The following is a 15,250-nucleotide window of genomic DNA, read 5'->3' on the forward strand; positions in this document are numbered from 1 at the left end:
GTCACTGATCCATGCCCTCTATTTTCAAGACAGAGAGAATGACCCTGGATATAGATCCCCAGTGTGGATCAGAGAGGATAATTGTGCCTTTAAACTGTATCACTCTGAAATAGTTTCTAGTGTGGTGATGTGCACATTCTTCAAGCAAACCCCTTTCTATCTTGAAAAGTCTAAAGTGCTGGCAACTCTACACAATGAAAGAAATGTGCATGTCTCAGTAGTGAACCTAATATTGCCTTATAAGGAAATTTAAAAAACAATAACTTTAGGTCATGCAGTATTTTACAGGCTACGAATTACTGTGTAATTACATTCTGTGATAATTCCTTTCTGGTGCAATGACTGCTTTTCCCGGTAACATCCTCTCATTTACCATGTCATCGGAAGGGCAGAAGGTAGTTTTGTTACATATCTGTGAACTTGTGCTGCTGTCATCTATGACCGCAGGTGGATCTTTTGTTAATGGGTCCCTCAGCACTCATAGTAACTGGTTCTGCTGCTCAGCCACCATTTTGACTGCATCCAGTTTGTCTTTCCCACCGGCTTCCTCTGATCTCTTTTCTGGGCTACGCTACCCCACAGACTGGGTATCCTCTTCTCCAAGGTGTCCTCACTCAATATAAAACACATGCTAATTGTTAATTTCAGGGGTGAAATCCTAGACCCATTGAAGTTAATGGGAGTTTTGCCGTTGACTTCAATTGGATCAGGATTTCATCCTAGATCTTCCTTTGAAATAAACAGTCCTCTTCATTACCTGACTCTTCTGCTCTCCAGTCGCCGGTGGTTTTCTTTATCTCTCTGATAGTCTCCAGCGCTGAGAGAGAGCCCTACAAAAGAATTAGGCAGTTACTTGGTTAAATTGCTGCTGTGCATTTTCTGAAATCAGAGGAATGGTAAGGATTTTCCTACAAACTTTTTTATTGAAAACAGGTGGGTTTCTTAGTAGAGAAGAACAATGATCAACATTCCTCATGCCTTCTTACTTCCTCATGGCTGAGGGCTAGTCTTACGCTTCAGTATGCAACAAGATCAACATGGCAGAGGCAGTCACTAGTAATGGATATAACCTTTTAATTGACCTTTGATGGCATGGAGGGGTTAAGCTGGTGGAAATAAAGCACTTTGGGGTGAAATGTGGATGTATTCAGGAGCACGTTTCTTGAACAGGTTCAGATTTTCAGGTTTGTGTGGCCCCATTGCTAAAGGCCGGGAGCGAACAAATAAAAAAAAAGTCCTTTTTTTAAAATTATGGACTCACCCTGCTTTTGGCTCTCGAATGTAATTGAATAAACAAATGTCCCTGGCAGTTTGAGTCTGCGTTAGAGGGGCTGAATGAAAACAAAACCTTGGAATAATCATAAGACAGTGAGGTCTGAAAATCAGCTTAGTCAGGATTTGACTAAGCCAATGAAAAGACTCCCATTGCTCATTATGGGCCAGACTGTGCAATCCTTACTCACTTTGAGTGGTGCATTATTTTTTGAGTAGTCCCTATTTGAGGATTAGGGTCGTTGACTGAGAATCAAGATGAGTAAGGGGATCAAAATCTGGCCTGTAGTAATTATGGGTCTGAATAAAAGCCCAGTGAAATCAATGGAACTACATAGCATGTAGGACTTTAAGGCATGGCTCCTGGTTTGGGACAGTGGAGTCGTACCACTCAAGCAGGACTCCCCAGAGATCCCTGCACCTTAGGCATATATAATATCCAGTGAAACTGTGGAAGCCTGAGTTGGAGACCAGCGTCTGAAAATCTTGGCACTTTGCATATTTCAGTCAGATCCTTAATGTTATTGTAATGTACATTGTTATGATGAAATGAGCATGTTCAGCATGGACTTCTAGGGCCTGATCCCAACCCCACTGAAGTCAATGAAAGGGTCCCATTGATGGCAGTGGGTTTTGGATTACGTCCTTAATACCAAATTTTTAGCCAGGCTGAGTCTGCTCTTTGAATTTGCATTCTCACTTTTTCACATGCAGCTGACTGTGGCTGCCAAAGTGTGTGTGAATCAATTTAGTGCATTCAAAAGGGCATTTCCCTGTACATATGGGTGTTAGTACATACAAAACAAGTGCACAGTCTCTTCTGCTGGTACAGTCGAATGTGTGTGCAAAGTGCAAGGCATAGGCTTCAAAAGTAGCTCTTAGCAATTCCTATAGAATGCCTGATCTTTACTAGTGCTGTATGAATACTTCCTCAATCACACAATCCCTGTAGAAAATACCTCTTGCTGGTGAAAGTAGCAGGGGTTAAGTAACAATCAGTCACTTGTCTCATGGGGAGCAGCTCCTGGCCCACAGCCTGCACACAGCAGTTGTTCATGTATTTTTCAGGTCTTTAAGGCTCCCTTTTATACCTCAGTAATCAAGGATATGAAAAAACTTTTCAAATATTGTTGGCTTTGGGGTCCCCCCCCCCAGGCTTATAACTAAAATGATAAACTCACCTTGTTTAATGTTTTATTTATGTTTGTTGCCTAGTTGGCTCTGGACCATTCCAGTGAATTCCCATCGAAAATTTACAATTGACTGTTATTACTGAGGGCAGAGCTGATCAACAACAGGCTTCTCCACTGAATTAACTGTAGACGTGAATGTAACCTTTTAGAACTTTGATGTGTCATCGTTTTATTTCCGGAGCTATTTAGTGCTTGATAAAGAGCTTTATCTTTTCCTTTTATCTGTTCCCTTAAGAAATCCCCTATCCCAACCAGTGTTTTGAGGCTTGAGGTGTGTATAGATCCCCCTCACCCCATAAAATTCTTTGTGCTTTGCTGTGTTTTGATACTAGCCCCTCTCTATGCATCACACAGCATTCAGTAAGGAACAAGCAGAGCTTTAGCCTTCTTTAGTGATAGTTTGAATACATGGATCCATATGGGACCTTTTAAGAGGTGGGACCAGATCAAAGCCTAAACTAGGAACTTTGGAGTTCATATCCAGAGCCAGGGCCAAATGTGGTAGCCTGGACTAATTTTTTAAAGCCATCTAATAATTCATGTATAATTATTATGGGCTTACAATAAAGAACATCTGAGAGAGCATGTAATATCCCTCTCACTGCTCTAGAGACAACTGTTCTAAAGAAGTTGCATAGGGGCAGCTGTCAAAAAAAGGTAAAAGCAGCAAAGAGTCCTGTAGCACCTTATAGACTAACAGACGTATTGGAACATGAGCTTTCATGGGTGAATACCCACTTCGTCGGATGCATGGGGTATTCACCCATGAAAGCTCATGCTCCAATACGTCTGTTAGTCTATAAGGTGCCACAGGACTCTTTGCTGCTTTTACAGATCCAGATTAACACAGCTACCCCTCTGATAAATAAAGGTAAGACTCTGGACATAGGTTGAAGCTGACCTGTATCACAAAAGATTCTGTTGATTTGTGCAAAATCTAGCACAGATTGACACTGAGTGAAAAGTGGCTAAAAGGTTCTTCTCAAATTACCACTGCCTTTTGTTATTGAGATCTTCCTGCTCCACCGTGCATGTAATCTGCCATGGTTTCAGTCCTGAACTCCTTAGACAATAGGTTTGTCCATTTGAAGTCCCATGAAGAAGACTTCAACCTTGGAAGTGATACTCCACTGAATTGAATCATAGAGCTGTCTCCTTACTATAAGGTGAAGTTGGAAACTGATTGTGGGAGTTAACACTTTCTTCTTTCCTCTTACAGGACTTGTACCTGCCTCTGTCCTTGGATGACTCTGATTCCCTTGGAGATTCCATGTAAAGGAACACAATTCTAATTGTCCGTATACAAGCTATGTTTAAGATACAGTACAGTACTTCTGCCAAAAGAAGTAGATAGGTGACTGGTACTTTCAAATCAAAGGACACAAAGTTATATGTCATTTTTTTCTGTGTTTTTTCCTCCGTGCCACAAATCGACACCTATCAACTAATAGGGATAGAGTGATACCATCCTTCTGAGTAATTATATAGATATGCGAAATGGGCATTGCCAGCAATCTGACGCCAGTTATCTCATGCATTTCCCCTTTACTTCAGTGCTTTTCTTCTGCTCTAAGTTCTTGAGTTTACTGTTAACTGCAGAAAAGTTGACAGTTCCCACTAGAAGTACATAAATAAATCTTTCGCTGATCAATTCTAAAACTAAAAGAAAACAAATACTAATCTCCACCTTTTCAAAATGCTGATGAATGCTAGCAGCTCTTTGAAAGCAGATCTGCTTCTAATTTTGAATCCCTGGTTTTAGCACCTGCATGCTGTCTAGCACCAATTTCTGTTGCTGAAGGATGAGGAGAGAGATGACTTGTTGCTCTGGTAAAAGATGCTTAAGATACCAGCAGAATGTGAAACACAGGAGTTTGGACAAGATTCAGAAATGCTGCATAAAATGCTAAGTAAAGTTTTTATAGCACAGTAATTACATTATAAATTTATGTATTGGGTCATTTTCTAATAACTAAGCAAAGATATATATATACGTCAGCTGGGTGGTGAACCAGGTTTCTCATGTAACCCAAAGATAATGCTGGCTGATATCAAGTTATTATACCTGCCATATGGTATCTCTCTATCTCTGCTTATAATATTAATGCCTTGTAAACAGCCAACACTGAAAACACTGTGAGAATTTGTTTTCAGGTCTGACACCTTTAGATCGCTTTTTGTAGCAAGAAACCAATACACTTTTTATAAAAAAAAAAACGAAAAAACTTGTATCTGTGTTTTGGGAGTAAGTATTCAAGCTCCTTTTTTATAAAAGCTGGTGATTTTCTTTTGTTTAAAAAACACATTCAGAAAAATTTACAAAAAAAAAAAAAAGAAAAGCCAACTGAAAACAGTAATAACCTGTGTTTAGAAATCATGTCATCACTGCCAAACAGAAGAGAAGTCAACTCAAAATAATGAATGTTTTGATAGTTTTCTTGTAATGTTTAAACTTGCATTTTTGGTTTATACAATTCAATACCCCTAACTATGGCCAGATGCTCCAATTATATTACAAATGGAATTTTGTGATATTCAAAAAACGTATTTTAAGAAACTCATATCGGGGGGAAAACAAACTGGCATGGAATTTAGAGAAACCTTTCACTTTTACTAATTACTAATGACTCCTGCAGGATGCAAAGTTCATGTATTTACAAAATGCTGGTGGTTTTTACTATGCTTAGGCTTTACTGGCATAGGTTAGTCCTTTCAGTGAACCTGACTACTACAAAACTTTACCTGGGTACAGTACATGCAAACAAACCTTTTGTTGTTGGTGGTTTTGCTTTTATTTTTACTTTGTTTCAGCAGATATGCATATTTTTTTATGTCCTTGCAATCCCCAGTCATTAGAGTGAACTATGAAGTTGTGGAATTGGATGCTACCCGAATGCTTGGCAATAGGATGACACCATTTTCTTTCTTCATTTGTGCCAGGATGCCATTCCATGTATTTTGTTTTTTCCATTGTTACCATTAACACTCTGTACTGGCTGCATTTTTTATGATGTTGTGTATAATGTAAGGTGTTTTTTTTTAAAAAAAAGAAGAAAAAAGAGTCACGTGTGAGATGATCCAAAACAAACGTTGGAGTAACCCAGAGGCTTGAGTTATTTTGCACCAAATTTGCACCTACAATCTTGAGCCCACAATTATTTGCACCCACAATGTTGCATGAGAAATCATTTCATTCCCATGAAAAACATAATTTAAATGTGTAACCCTCTGACCACTTCGGGGTTAAGTGCCCATTTGACCTATTGTATTAAGATATTTTACTTCAATTCAGATGGACGAGGGTTCATGTTCTTTCCTGGTTAAAGCTTCTTGTTGGGGAAGGACAGTTTTGTGAACAAAGCACAGGAGTGTTGTCAGGCAATCTTAGTTCAGCTCTTGGCTCTGCCAGATTTGGTGTATGAACTGGAGCAGGTCTCTTAGTTTCTTGGTGCCTCCATATATTTATCTGTAAAATGAAGATAATAACTGCTCTATTTAACAGGGGCTTGTGAGGCCGAATGTCCATTAATGTTTGTAAAGTGCTTTCAGACCCACTGATGGAAGGTGCTACATAACTGCAAGGTTTTACTATTTGTGGACACAAACCTGGTTATTTTAGGGGCTGATGGTTGGGGGTATGACCTATTGGATGCTATTTTAGAAGCCATTCTTGAAAAATGGCTCTTTAAGTATAAAGGCATCATAGAACAAATTAATTATGCCAACAATACTACTGACTACAGCCTGTGTTATACTGAGAAGTCAAATTTGCCTTTGGCACAATGGAAACTGGCTTCCTCTTATCTTCTCTGGTAGGAATCTTGAAGATCCCCAGTTTTTCCCCAGGGCCTTCCTAAAGGCTCTGAATGGTAGCCACCATCCTACCTGTTAAAGATGACTGAGCAGTTCTGCAGTGACAATGATGCTTCTTAATGAGGCAGAAGAATGGTCACTTGAGTGACACAATATGCTCCCACCCCATCCATGATCTGAGTGTCTTGCCACTCATCTCCCAATCCCTGTCAGTTTAGGCATCAAGAGACTAGCACCGAAAAATAAATCTAAGACGTCCTTACAGCAGTTCAGAACACTTATCAATAGCTCACTGGGAAATCCAAGTTTCTTATATCCATAAGCAGATATGAGTCATATTACTGACAGCACTACTGTATGGTGCTTAGAGAGGCCTCAGAAAACTCAGTTTCTCTTCTCCAGGATCTGTCAAAATCAGTTTGCATGAGACAAAGCAGGAACCCAAAGACTGAATGGAACTTTGGACAACCTACTATATGGGTAGCTTAAGCAGAAGTAGATAGGTTTCCATCTGTCATGAACAGTGCTTAGATAATTCAAAAACAAAACCAAAAAACCCTGCTAGTGGAACTTTCTAAAGAACTGTTACAAGTGTTCTTTGTGAATTGCACTTAAAGTGACATGTCTGAGAACTTGATCCTGCAAATACTCACTCATGGGAGGAGTTTTCCATGTTCAAGGACTACTCACATGAGGAAGGGTTCTTCGGGACCAAGCCTGATGATTGTTTTTGAGCACACGCTGCCTCAGCAAGGGAATTTACAAAGGCCTAATAGAAGAAAGCATTTTCTTCAGAGGGAAAATAATAGCCATTCAGTTGAGCAAAAGCCACTAGTAACACAGGGTAAGAGGTCACACTCCCAGGTTTAAGATGCATTTTTCCAGGTAGAGATACCTGGATTATAGGTAGAGATCGGTGAGCATTTCAGAGGTAACACATAGTTAGTCTGTATGAATGCTGATATTGCATGAGTACTTGTACAGAAATGCATGTGGAATAGCGTCCATATGGTGCTAGGCTTTTTCCAGGATCCCTGGAAGATAAAAAGAAAAGAATTATAGACAGTATACTAGTAATTTCAATATATGGATGGCCCTGATTCAGGAAACCATGCATGCATGTGCTTATTTATAAGCATGTGCTTAAATCCCATTTACTTCAGTGGGACTTAAGCACATGCTTAAGTGCTGTTCTGAATTGTGATGAATTATGAATTACTTGTAGCATACTACTGCAGCAATTCCAGTCAAATTGAGTTACTTGGAGCAGACTATAGTAATGCTATGATAAACTTCAGCATTCACTTCTAATTTTTTTCTTCTTTTATAAACACACAAAACTCCTCAGGATATAAGGATTTGCCATATTCTATTATAAAAGCGCTGTCTGATTTCCCATATGAGGCTGTTTTAAGTGTTTTCAGAGACAGGGTCACTATGACTGCATTGTTTGAAAACGATACATGAAGGAATCGTAAGCATTATGTATTACATAGCTCTGTCTGTACTTTACACTGTGCCTGGTCTATTTCAGTGTCTATACATATTAAGCAGTATGAATGCATATGTCAAGGCATATCCACATTGAGGAGGATGCGAGCAATGTCAGTGGCAGTTTTGTGTGTAGAAAATCAGGCCCACAGAGTACTGCATGAAATTATAGATCCTTCTGAAACTTTTTGTTAATATCTGATCCTAAAGTGTATGGACCAGTGAATTGTGAAGCTTCTCCAGCTCTACCACCAGAGCAGCTAATCTAGTCTCTGATTTACATGCATGAAGCCCCTAAGGTAGACTTTAAAGATTTCAGTGACTTGGTTTTAATTTGGCACATTTTTTGTGATGGGATGTCAGACTTCCTTCTGTCCTAAAAGTGTCTCCGTTCCTAATCTCTGTACAGTGAGTGTTGCCTTTTCCAGGGCTAGGAAATCTAACTGTGTTACGCTCTGTGAAATCAGAAAATTTAGTTTAGCTCAGCTGCCACATCACTCTTTCACTGTGGTCTGTGTGTCTCTCACAAACACACACCGGCTGTGGTTTAGCCTTGTTTCAGTCTTGCAATTTTTGAATGTTACAAATAAGTAATTTTTAATACAGAAAAGGTGATGTGAAGAGTATGTTCTCCTTTAATATTATAAAATATAGGACCTCTTACGTGATGTGTTGGTGGCTGCTCCTTATTGTCTTTGACCTTAGAAATGACATCCTGCTACATCACGTGGTAGCTCCTGACAATGCTCTTTCTGGGCCATACAATATCCTTGCTTATGTGCAACTCCATTGACAGGCATCAGTGGAAGTCACGTTCTCTATTCAAGGGTACAGTATGACCCTTAAAGTTAAACCTTTCTTCCCTTAATGTCAATAAGAGTTTTGACATTTACTTCAATGGCAGCATGATAGGGTCCTTATATCTATCCTTCACCCACTGAAGTCAACAGGAGAGATGCCATTAACTTCAGTAGGAGCAGGATCCATCCTTACAGAAAATAAATAAGGAAATAAAAACCAGGCAAGTTAAATACATGGAAATATGGTATAGTCACAGAGTCATCTGAAAGTGCCCATGGTGTAGTCTCCCCATGTATTAACAATCAAATGTAGGTAAGAGGGAACGAACTAGTTTCTTTCTTTTAACGGTGATTTTACATGTGTTTTGAAAGTGATGAATATTCAAGTTATTTTTCTGGTTGTGGATCCAATATTAAAGCGGTGGGAAGTTGCTTTTCAGGGTCCATGATGTCATCTGTATTTGGGGGCTCGATGGCTCACAGTGTTTGCAAATGAGACACAGAACTTGTCACCACTAGGTCTACATTGAGATTTAAGCCAATACAGAGAGTCAGGTATGTTTGCAGTGGGGCATATGCTTTATTAGTGATATCCTTGAAACAATACAGCTAGCATTAAATTTGGGTATAGTGAGACCAACTTGATTAACTTTTTAAGTGCCTTTCAGCACATCTCCACTCTTTGGGTTTCAGAAATGCTTGCTAATAATGAAAAGCCCAATAAGATGTAAGTGTGAACTGGCAGCCAGGGTACGCTACCTGAATCTGGAGTCTGCTGAGATGATTATTCTGCTTCATATTTATTCAGCTGGATCTGGGTTAGCACACTGTGAAAATGATGGTCTAGTTTATCATAGATTCATTCTGCCTGGTGGCACTGATGCCCTTTCACAGCATGTCCATGGATCTAAGGAGCCTTCTCAATGGTAGCTCAGGAATGAGATGAAGCTGAATCCTGTTTCTCTGAAGGCAGCCTGCTGGGCATGTATTAGATAGGATTGGAGGGTTCTTGCTGCTCCAGTCATGGATCCTGTTGTTGGGTCTTCTTGCTCCCCACCCTCTCCCACTTCCACTTTTCTCCTGGCCTTAGCTTTGGTATATCTTGTAACACGTGTCTTCAGTTGTAAAGCTGGGTGTGGGATTCCTATAACTCTGCCTTTTTCTCTGAACACTTTAAGATCTGGCCATTCAGCATCTGATTGATGGGTCTGGTAAAGAAATCTTCATCTTCCGATCCGTCAGGAGTTGTGCTGGAAAAACACCACATGCTAATGGTGTAGCTCTATGTGCTAAGAGACCCTAATGTGGTTCTTGAGATGTTTTTCCTTAGAGTTTTTATTGTAACAACTGCTCTTTCAGATTCCCCATTTGGTGCAGGAAATGAGGAACATTAGTTGTTTGGTCATGGTCACAAGGCCTGGTTCTTATTTAAAGTAAGACCATTTTACACTGCTCTTAGAGTGAGAGTAAACTACACTTGTACCCATTGTGAAGCCCTTTTGCACGGTGAGCGTGAGTAAGGTGACCTTAGGGTAAATGAGCCTCAAGCCCATATTCTTAGCCTAGTGGATAGAGCACTAGACTGAGATTCAGCAGACCTGGCTTCTATTCCCAGCTCTTCCATGGGCCCACTGGGTGACCTTAGGCAAGTCACTTCTCCTCTTGAGCCTCTCAGTTCCTGCATGATGGAAAGGGCTGTAGAAGAGCTAGGGATTCTTTTTATTTATTATGTAATGAAGTCCGCAAACTGCACTGGAGCGAACCCCTGGTCCATTGTCCTTGGCAAAAGTTTCAAGAACTCATTATCACGTGAACATGGTTTTTAATCTGTTAACCCTGTGTGTGGATGAGTTTGCTGGCAGATTAGCCTCTTTCACATATTGTGAATAGGAAGCTACTGCTACTCTCCTGGTGGTGTTGGTTAAGTTACATCGGTCGGTGTTTATTAGCTGCCTTTGTCTTTCTCTCAGCTCTAATTGACACTGTGCTTTTTTTGCACAAATTACACAGCTTTCCACCAAGTCCATTTTAACTGTCCTGGACACCAGACTGTTCGATGTGCTCTTGCGCTGCACTTTATCACTTCTCTGTGAGTTTAATGGATCTCTCCAAGCCCTTCCTCTCTTTGATCTTGTGGTTTGATGAGCCTCTGTCCTTTTAAGAGCAGACTGTCCACTATATTGATGCCTCATTTGTACTTCCAGTATTGTAGGAGCTGTTCAGGGATTGCTCCCTTTTTTAGCCTGCCTGTCTCTGCCTATCTGCTTAGTATCGGCAAGTCCTAGGACCTTTGTTGTGCTTGCCCAGTTTGGACTGGGTCACTGGGAAGCTTTGACTTATCTGGTCTATGTACAGCTTGAGTTCTATACAAATTCTTCTTTCATGACTGGGCTATGTGAGGAAACTCTGGAGAGAGCATTTGCCCACACAAGGCTTATCCTGGGAATATGCAGTACTGTGTAGTTGAAGAGAAGTCAGGGCAGGTGGAATCTCAGTGTTTAGGAGGATGGCTCGTGCCGGGTCTTCAACCACAGCAAGGAGCTCAAGACAGGCGATTGTCATAAGCAAGGGAGACTGAATAACACATGAAGACAGATAAAGGAATAATGACACTAGACTGGGCTTTCCCACTCATAAATGGTGACTGGTGTGGACTCAATTCTGGCAAGGGAGCACGGGGTGGAAATTGTCCCCGTCATTTCTGGCTCTCTCAAAACTCTTGGAGAGTCCAGCCAGGGGCGGCTGTAGCTTTTTTGCCGCCCCAAGCACGGCAGGCAGGCAGGCGGCCTTCAGCGGCATGCCTGCGGGAGGTCCCTGGTCCTGCGGCTTTGGCATACCCTCTGCCGAATTGCCACCGAATCCGCAGGATCGGCGGCCCTCCCACAGGCAAGCTGCCAATGGCTGCCTGACTGCTGCCCTCACAGGGACCGGCGGGGTGCCCCCCGCGACTTGCTGCCCCAGGCACACGCTTGGAGCACTGGTGGCTGGAGCCAATGCTGAGTCCAGTAAATCCAACAGAAACCCCAGAACGTCATTGCATGGTGACACCTAGAGCAATGGCCCAGACCCACAACCAGGTCCCAAACTCCTGCTTCTGGGCTGTGTTTGGCAGCTGCTTCTGCCCAGAAGATATTCGCTCGCTAACCAATGTTTGCCTGTTTGGGGCCCATTTGTGCTACTACCCAAAATTTGGGCCCTGCATTTATAAACAAGGAGCAAGTGTCCTCTCTGGAACTCTGGTGATTTCAAGGGCCTTACGCCAAGCAGACAGTGGGCCGGTTGTTGAAGTGTTACTGGTTTGGGAGCCGTTTATTGCTAAATCTCTTCCTGGGAAAGGATTGTCTTTCATCTTTTCTCTTAACATCTGCAGCAGGGCTCACCTATTCCTGCTCCAGCTCTCTAGAACAGTGAACAGGAACTCAAAATCCTGCAGCCAGCTTTAAAAGTCCCTCAGGATTGACAGTTCACAGTGGAACAGTTGCAGTGGGAGGATTCCTAAAGGGAATTAATACTTGGCAGCAATTAGAGCCTGACAACTGAAAAAGAAAGTTGGCAGCACTAGAGAAATTTGCAGTGACGGTCAATGTCCTGGGAAACAAAGAAAGGAGACTCATTTCCAAGGGTGCTAGCAGGGAGTATTTGTTAGGACGTGTTTACTGAGCGGTAGGATATGAGTGGGAACTTCATCATAGTACCAAATCAAATGGAAAGGAATGCATAAGACAGAGTGGTGGAAATATCAGTCTTTGACACATGCAGAAATATAAATAAAGAGGGTGGAGAAACCAAGAATAATAAACAAGAGGGAAAGCCTTGCGTAGCTGAGGATCTACAGCTTGGCTCTGGGCTGAAAGCCAGCAGGGGGCCCATGATTGTGAGTGGTAAGAGTGCTCCATCGATGCCCAAACTGGATTGCAGCCTATCCATGGTGACAATTCATGTCCCACTCCCCATCACAGAAATAAGGTCATATTTGGCCACGAGCAGAAGAACTTGATTTGAAATTCTTTTCCTCTCCCTTCCCTCTGTTCCACTGGCACATGAAAGTCTGCAACATCCTTGAAAGAGGGGGGAAGCTGCAACCCTTTGTCGAGTGACAGCCTACCCTGTGGTTTTGTTTTATTTTCATTTTTATCCCTTTGCATTGGACTAAAAATAGAAATACAGCAGCACTGCCTGGTTCCCGAAAGGACAGGCTGGGTGCTTTGCAGAGGGAAATTGCAAGAGATGCAAAAAGGGTAATGAGGGCATGTCAGATCCTTCCCCATGGAACCCAGCAAAGTATGGTAAAACCTAGGCAGGGCAGGCCACTCTAGTCAGGAAAGAGCCACTGCATCCTCCTGAGGGAAGAGAATCTAGTTTTATTATCTTGTAAAGCTGCGCAGAACAGAACCACTGAGGTCTTTGACCTGCTGCTGGTCTCAGTCACTGAGTCACTGGCTACACATGCAAATAGTTCAGCTCACCTGCACTGCCCCCTTTCACCAGGAAATATGAATTCATGTAGAGTCAGATTCTGCAATGCTTATTCACACTGAGCAGTGCCTTACTGCATAGAGAGTCTCTCTAATGTCATTAGGGCCGCTGGAGGAGCAAGGCAGTCCTCAGTGAGGTTGGGATGGTATAATCTTGCCCATAGCTTTCTGCGGTCAGTCTGTCACAGGAACTTCAGCATCGATGTTCATTCTTCTGCATTTTTCATTTATTTGTTGGGGTAGTGGTTATGTAGGAGCAATTTGTTTTATCAGTTTCAATTTCATTATTTTACGGCCAGTTTCTCTTTCCCTTTCTCTTGCATAGAAGCACTTTACTCCATTGGCTCCAATGGCACCACTTGTGGAGTCGCGTGCTAGTCTTCCGGTGCCAAGGTATCCGAATCTGGCCCATATAAAGTGGGAGTTCCCTTTTGTGAAGCTTCTGGTGGGACTGCTGTCTCGTTGTTGAGCTTCAAGCTGTTGCCTCTTTGTTGTGTTGGGAAGAAAGGGACAGAGCCTTTCAATCACACAGGTATCCATATCGGCCAGGCGTGATTGTAGTTTCTTGGCTTAAAAATGAAGAACGTAAACGAAAGTGAGTTTCAAAATGTGTTGTGTACTAGGTGTTCCCTGGCGTACTGATATCCCTTTGAAATAGCTATCTTCCTTGGCATTCATCACTGCTGTAGCAAAACACTATTGCACCCAATACATTCAGGAGAAGGCACGGCTAGAAGGAAGGATATGCGCATAGGACCAAATCTGCAGCTGGTGTATCTCCTTTAACTTCAACAGAGTTACAGCATTTAACCCTCACAGCCAGGTCCAGTTACTTACTCAGGTAAAACTCCCCTGGATTTCAGTGGGAGAGTTGCTGGGCTTTTTGAACAAAGATCACAGGATTTTGTGTAGAAGATTCTACAGTAAGGACACAATATAACACTTGACCCATATGAAATGCAGCAGAGTAGATTCTCTGCTGGCACAACGGGATAAAAACTCCATTAAAATAAATGGAGCTGAGTCCATTTATGCAAGCAGAGATGTTGGTCCTATGTTTCAAAGACTGGTTGCTGTAAACAATCCCTATTGTGAATATTTAATTGTGGGGTCAATTTCCAGGATTATTGTAGCAGAATTCATGTTGGAAACTCCAGATTCCAGATAGACAATAGTATCTTTCCCTGCATGCATCTATAATACGTGAATCTTAAAGGTTGTTTATCGGTTTTATTGTGGCTCGTGATGAGGCAGCTGAAATGGTTCCATTCGGTTAAGCATCTGTCTGAAGGTCAGGCTGGGAATCTCAGAAAATCAGGCCCTCTCGTGAGTTTTTGGGTTCTAAGGAAAGCTGAATCTACTGAAGGCCTGATCCACCATTGACAGGAGTTTGGGGCCCAAAGAGTTTGCAGGATGGGAAATAGCCTCTCTCCCACTATTTCTATTCCCAGTCCTAGCTGCAACCAAGAAGAATGGAGGTTTATGGGTTTGTTGGTTTGTTTTTTAAAAAAAGAAAAGGTGTTTTCTTTTAACCGGATGTTTTTGAACATAAGAAAGAGAGTTCAAATTTGTTTAATTTTAAGTTGTGAGGTAAACTCTAGGCTGGTTCTGATTTTATCCAAACTGGTTGGTCCATCTCTAGTTGTAGCCAATAATTCCTTTAGTTTTATGCAATAAAAGGTTATTGTATTCTTTCAAAGCGTTGTTTAAACATTTCACATATCCCAGAGCTGGATCCCCGACCACGTTGCAGGACTCAGTTTGGGTAGTGTCAGTCTGCAAGAAGGCTATGTATCTTTGGGATTTGCCATGATGATGATGATGATGTTGAGAGCAGAGTGATTAATCTGGCACATGCAGTTGTAACTGGATATGCTGGCAGCATTAGGTAGAGAGGGACCTGAAGCTGATCCTAAAAATGCTTACATTTCAGGGATGTCCATATCCAGAGCCAAACTAAAGAGATGACTCCTGTCTCTGTAATGGGCCAAACTGAAATCTTCCATCCGGGTACCTCTGAACACTGAGGAAGTCCAGGCTCAGATCAAAATTACAAGTCTTAGGCTGAGTTCTAGGCCTGTATAGGTTCCCTCTGACAAATTTACAGCCATGTTTTGTCTGTAAAATTCCACCGTTGCTGCTTTTCTGCCTCTGTTACTAACTGTAGGACAGCAGTCATGGATGGGTCAATATTCCACTTGACATG

General features: G+C 41.8%; 1 protein-coding gene across 4 annotated transcripts in view; it reads left to right on the forward strand.

Annotated features, from left to right (window-relative positions):
• Positions 1-11,384, forward strand: part of DCX (doublecortin) — a 124,587-nt gene extending 113,203 nt beyond the window's left edge. For all 4 annotated transcript variants that reach the window (XM_030576112.1, XM_030576113.1, XM_030576114.1 and 1 more), the window contains exon 8: positions 3,685-11,384. In XM_030576112.1, the coding sequence (XP_030431972.1) occupies positions 3,685-3,741 (57 nt within the window). In that variant the 3' untranslated portion in view covers positions 3,742-11,384. The remainder of the gene's footprint in view (positions 1-3,684) is intronic.
• The last annotated feature ends 3,866 nt before the right edge of the window (positions 11,385-15,250 follow it).

Source organism: Gopherus evgoodei, chromosome 9, assembly GCF_007399415.2.
Source record: "Gopherus evgoodei ecotype Sinaloan lineage chromosome 9, rGopEvg1_v1.p, whole genome shotgun sequence".
Lineage (NCBI taxonomy): Eukaryota > Metazoa > Chordata > Testudines > Testudinidae > Gopherus > Gopherus evgoodei.